General features: G+C 38.1%; 1 protein-coding gene across 2 annotated transcripts; it reads left to right on the forward strand.

The window, feature by feature from the left end:
- Positions 1 to 702: 702 nt before the first annotated feature.
- On the forward strand, positions 703 to 5,409 carry LOC113214657 (isocitrate dehydrogenase [NAD] subunit gamma, mitochondrial). 2 transcript variants are annotated; one of them, XM_026434097.2, is made up of 10 exons: positions 703 to 884; positions 1,315 to 1,377; positions 1,479 to 1,582; positions 1,684 to 1,799; positions 1,876 to 2,066; positions 2,152 to 2,285; positions 2,363 to 2,594; positions 2,679 to 2,865; positions 2,962 to 3,043; positions 4,828 to 5,409. In XM_026434097.2, the coding sequence occupies exons 1-10, from the start codon at positions 813 to 815 to the stop codon at positions 4,856 to 4,858; spliced, it is 1,212 nt and encodes a 403-aa protein (XP_026289882.1). In that variant the 5' UTR covers positions 703 to 812; the 3' UTR covers positions 4,859 to 5,409. The 2 variants fall into 2 exon arrangements, with proteins under 2 accessions (XP_026289882.1, XP_026289883.1); XM_026434098.2 differs by lacking the exon at positions 4,828 to 5,409 and adding an exon at positions 3,726 to 4,067.
- Positions 5,410 to 5,736: the final 327 nt, after the last annotated feature.

Below are 5,736 nucleotides of genomic sequence, written 5' to 3' on the forward strand. Positions count from 1 at the left end.
TGTGGGGGGGACGGGTGGTGCGGGAGGGGGGTGGTTGCGCCGCAAAGAGGGCGAAGGAGGGTAAGGGGTGGGTTGCACAGAAGGGTGGGGGCGTTGCGCTGGGCGGTTTATGTGCCATGCAACTTTGTGTATCGCCGCCGCTGCTTTTATTACTTGTCATCATTCAATAATATTACTGTTCACACAGTACAGTTTACACCGGTTTTACATCCAGCAACAGCGACCCACCGCCCTCTGCCTGCCCGCCCGGAACACCATAAAGCCTACAGAAATAAAAGTATCGACCTGATGCACCCGGTTAATGCAATTATTTCTCTCATTTTCTATTTTCTACCTCACGGCTCTCCTTCGGCTCAATCCTGCTCTCCTCCCTAGATCCCCTCTTCCATGTCCCTTATGAGGAAAAAAGACCCATGTTGGTTCTGAAGCGACATCATGAGAAAATACGATACTTAGATTCTCCCTGGAGCGACAGAACTCATCATTTATTGCAGTCAAATTGCATTTCTTATTAATGAAAACCAACGAACATGTTCTATTGAAGGGTGACGTCTTGCACATTAGATAGCCTTCCTATGCGTTAGAACAAACAAGTAAATAAAAAATTAGTGCAAATGAACCCGCAAGCATCTGAATCTGGCGCGTCCGCTTTACACAGTTGCCTGCTGGTTGGTTTTCCTCTTCCTTCCCCCTCCCTTCGCCCTCTTGTTCTGCTGGCGAGAGTCCTTTGTTTTTCACTTTCCTGTCTGAAATACAACCAAAGCTGCTGAGGAAAGTTTAATTGCTCTTTGCTGCCGTCTCAAGTTGCAATCATGGCTACGAAATTAGGAACTAAAGCGTTTTCGCTACTTAAATATTCTTCACCACAAAATGTCACGCGCATGGTAAGTAACGTGTGCCCCGTTCTATTGCAAGTTTTCAGCCCAGTGTCCACCACCTTCCTACTATAATTCACGAAAAAGTATAATTTTTAGTGATTTAAAGAAACCAATCAGCAATAGAATTGCTTGTTTTTTGTACCTAGATGTGGTTTTTGCCTCATCATCAGCTGGCACTCTTTGACTCATAGGATTAAAATAGGTGGTGTACACCCTCTATAGGTTAACAGAGCAGTGATGGTACTGAAAATGACCACTCTGATAAGTACCCCATTTATTTCATGGAAAAATCAACATTCCTTTTCGAACACAACTCTAACTTGTTACATAAAGTGCCATCATGATTGACTTCAGTAAATGGAACAGAAATTTTAAACGTTTCATTGGTAACTTGTCATTTGCTCACCCGCAGTTTTATTTTAACTTGTTTCAACAGCTCTCTCAGGCTGCCCCTGCACCATTTGACATTCAGCACTCCAATCCATTCGCAAAGAAAGTGGCAAGTATTAATGTGTTAAACTGAAATCATGGTTTAGCTTCACCCTCTATTTCAATGTTCAATATTATCTAATTTATTATCAATTCTCTTTCTTATTTTAGGATGCTGTTCCAGTTGCCAAATATGGTGGACGCCACACAATTACCATGCTACCTGGTGGTGGTATTGGCCCTGAGATGATGACATACGTTCGTGAAGTGTTTAGGTTTGTTCCCGCTCAGTTTCATTTGCTTTCTTTGTCATTTTCTCTGCCATTTTTTGGAGCAATTATCTCATTTGCTGAAACTTTTTTCCTTTTACACACAGGTATGCTGGTGTACCTGTTGACTTTGAAGTGATTCAGATTGATCAAAAGAGTGAAAGTGATGAAGACCTTGAATATGCCATTACCTCAATTCGTAGGAATGGTGTTGGTATCAAAGGTACTTAAATTTTTTGCCTGTTTCTCTCACCCTTTGAGTCAAGTTTGCATTTTGTTGCACATTTTCTTTTTTCCAGGAAACATTGAGACAGGCAGTGCTAGACCAGGTGTAATGTCCAGAAATGTTGGACTTCGTAATGAATTGGATTTATTTGTCAATGTTCTACATGCAAAATCCCACCCTGGAATCAACTCCAGACACAGAGACATTGATGTTTTCATTGTCAGACAAAATACTGAGGGTGAATATGCTATGCTTGAGCATGAGGTAAGCACAGCAGTATACAGTACCTTCTATTAAATACATTTTCTGTCATTCAAGGCACTATTTGATTCATGTATCCTATCTTTAGAGTGTACCTGGAGTTGTTGAAAGCATGAAGGTCATCACTGATGAGAATTCTGCACGTGTTGCACGTTATGCTTTTGAGTTTGCCCGCAAGAATGGCCGTAAGAAGGTCACCACTGTACACAAAGCTAATATCATGTATGTATAATTCATCAAGATCTATTGATTGTGTGTAATCAAAATGTCTCTTAGTAATTATTCTTGTTGACTTGTAGGAAGCTGTCTGATGGGCTCTTCCTTGAAGTATCGAAGCAAATGTCAAAGGAATACCCTGAAATTCAGCATAGTGACATGATTATTGATAACACATGTATGCAACTTGTATCAAATCCGCATCAGTTTGATGTGATAAACACAACAAATTTGTATGGATCAATTGTTTCCAATGTTGTCTGTGGTCTTATTGGTGGTGCTGGCCTGTTTTCAGGAAGGAACTATGGTGACCATGTAAGCTTATTTTAAATGCCCTTGGTCAGATCTTTTGTTTTTCAGTTTTGTGTGCTGTTAATGATGTTTACCTTAATTTTTCAGTATGCTGTATTTGAACCTGGTACTCGTAACACAGGAACTGCCATTGCTGGAAAGAACATTGCAAATCCTATTGCAATGCTCCAAGCAAGTGTAGACATGCTGCATCATCTGGGTCACACCCAACATGCCAAGATGATTGATGATGCAATTTACAAAACAGTCAATGAAGATCGTATCCATACTCCTGGTAAGTTAGGTTTTTATGTTACCAGCCTCATAGACAAGCATGCATGACATGCATTAATGACACATTTCAATTTTAATAATTTACAATCTATTTCAGACTTGGGCGGCCAGGCTACCAGCATTGACGTAGTCCAGAACATCATTAAGTACCTGCAGCAGTCAACCAGGAAAATTAACTGGTAATTTCTACGCCCTTGACATTTGAATGCATGTCATTATATCTGAAACCTTCTTTTAGCAGCTAAGAGAAACATTTCAAAAACCTTAAAGCAAGAATCTTTTTGGATGGGTGATTTTATACATATATGGAGTTGTTTTCATATTAGTTAAGACTAGTTTGAAGCATGTTGTTCTTGACGGCTAGAAACCTGGTGATTTTATTCTCTGTGTATCTGTCTTGCCTCAAAAACTTCTCTAGAACAGACATTGTCTTTTCTGGGCTAACTTTGGGCATCTGGTTCTCATTCTTTTGGACTCTTGTTTTATCTATCTTTTGACTCACTTTCACAAAAATTCTGTTTATGTAGTTACAAAAGCTGGCTATTTATTTTTGCAGTTCTAAATGTAGTTGTGAGTTTATTGTTTTCTAGTGTAGCTGTTTGATTGTAGAGAAGAAGTTAGTAGTTTTCTTTGGACTTGGCTATCTTTATCCGATTTGTTCTTAATGTGGAAATCTTGTTACTCAGTCTAATAATTTAATTTGGTCTGTATTTTACTTTTAAATGTTGCCAATGAGTCATCAGGCTCTACTTTGCCACTATTTTTCATACGTCTATTAAAGTCAAAAGTTTAAGTTTCAAGCTTTCCACACTAACTTGACATTATTGTTATTTGTTGTATTTTCCTTCTTTTTTTTTACAGATTCACTTCTTTCTAGCCTTTTCTTAGCAGCCTCGTTTGTATCAACCACCCATGAAGTTATATAAGTTGCATTCACCTCAATGTTCTGATAGAACTCTGTCCTATGTTGCCATACATTTGTTTTTATTAAACTAGTCAGTCTTTTTAAATCTCAGTATTAGTTCCACGAAAGGCAAGTGGGGAGGGGTCTACTTTTGTAACACAGGCTATGAAGTGTCCTTGTGTTGAGTCTTAATTATTTATCAGCTTCAATGTTCCTATTTTCTTTTGCTCTAATAAAAAGGTTGTGTATTCTTACAACCTCTTTGTTTATCATATCTTTATATTACAATTGAAAGTTGAGATTTTCTTTTTTTGCTTTATTTACTGTGTGGTCTGGGTTTTTAATTTTTTGCACCTAGTTCCTTTACCTATCTTCTCAATACACGCATATGTAGTTTAATTAAAAGTTTGCAGGTAAGACCTCTGGTGACATTGCATGGTGTGGTCCTAAAAAATGTATGGTCTGCTACGGGCTGAGATTCCCATTAATTTCTTATCTACTTTACAGAAGCTTGGCTTTTTTGCTCATCTTTTACCTTGTGTGCTTTAGTCATTAAGTGTTTCCTATTGAGCAATAATCTGCTTTATAATTAATTTAATTTGGTGCAAGAAAAAAATGTGGGTTGTAATGGCAATACATTGCGTGCTGTGCATGAGGAAGCTGTGCAACATTAATATAATAATACGAGATTAAGCATTTCTGCTTGAAAAGTTTTTCTGTTCTATGACCAGACTTGACTGTGATATTACCCTTACAAAGGAATTCTCTTCATTCTGTGAAGTATGTGGGTCTTTTGGCCTATGAATTTAAGCCTGTAACATGGTACTGCCATAAGTGACTGATGGACATACCCTACATCCTAACCAATATTTATTTTAATTTTTGAAATTAAGTTGGCCTTTGAATTAGTTGACTCACTTATTCTTTTGTATCTAAATTAAAGTTCCCTGATGTTGAAAAGTTTATGTGTGTATGTGTATAACCATGTGCTTAACCCTGTAAGCTTTATTTGCTGTATTTGTTTTAATTAGACTATTTGATTTCATTCTCTTTTTACAGGCAAGATACCAGATCATCAACTTTCTACTGAGAGGTCTGCTGCATTCCCTCGAAGATTTTTTCCTAGCATTCCGGTTGTCCTAGTCGCCTTGAAGATAAGTTGAGATGTGTTGAGCACAAAGATATTGCTTTAAAAAATCTGAGGAGCTAGGTCTTAATTATATTGATTTTAAGACAACATTTTTGCTGCAATTAGTAGTCTTCTGAAGACTGTCAATTTTGTAGTTATTTTAATTGTACAGTATTTATTATTCAAGACTGTCAGTATTTAATTTTTGGAGTTTAGATACTTAGGAAAATTTTACTCCTTGTATCTCTAAAGAAGGATAGTTACAGTTATTCTTCATTAAATTAAGCCGTCTAAAGTTGGTTTTAGCAAAGCAGAAGTCATTCCTCGCATTCATATTATTAAGTAATTCTGTTGATCAGCTTATGTTTACCAAAATTTATTTTAGATTAAATATTACCTTTTAATCTAATCTACAGCTCTCATTGCTCAGAGAGACTCTGAAAAGAGTAATTTGTACATTGGTAACTCTTGTTTTAATTTTCCAAATAAAACTGATCAGATGACCTGGTGAATGACGATCTTTTTCTGTTTGACCCCAAGCCAGTACTATTGGCTTCTGCACTCGGTCACGATCAACTAGTTGGCCTTGATGTAGTTGTCGTTGTCCACGATTTTGTACACGTCTTCACGGTAGTTGACCAAATCCTCGAGGAAGCGCTGGCTGCTCTCGTTGTGTAGCCGCGTCAGCACGACGGGGAGCGGGTCGAGGTTCCCTAGCGCCGCGAGCTCCGAGTAGTAGTCTCCCTGGGAACACCACACGCGATACAGGGGTGCTAACTCCGAGGAGTCCTTCACTCAAAAAAATCAGTGTACACCCTTCGAAAAATTCGCGAAAAAAT

This window comes from Frankliniella occidentalis, unplaced genomic scaffold (assembly GCF_000697945.3).
Source record: "Frankliniella occidentalis isolate FOCC.00 unplaced genomic scaffold, Focc_3.1 Scaffold7, whole genome shotgun sequence".
Classification (NCBI taxonomy): Eukaryota; Metazoa; Arthropoda; class Insecta; order Thysanoptera; family Thripidae; genus Frankliniella; species Frankliniella occidentalis.

Coding starts and splice junctions, on each gene's coding strand:
- LOC113214657 (XM_026434097.2), top strand. CDS start 813: ATGGCTACGAAATTAGGAACTAAAGCGTTTTCGCTACTTAAATATTCT. Junction 1,800..1,875: donor GAATGGTGTTGGTATCAAAG/GTACTTAAATTT, acceptor TCTTTTTTCCAG/GAAACATTGAGACAGGCAGT. Junction 2,067..2,151: donor ATGCTATGCTTGAGCATGAG/GTAAGCACAGCA, acceptor TCCTATCTTTAG/AGTGTACCTGGAGTTGTTGA.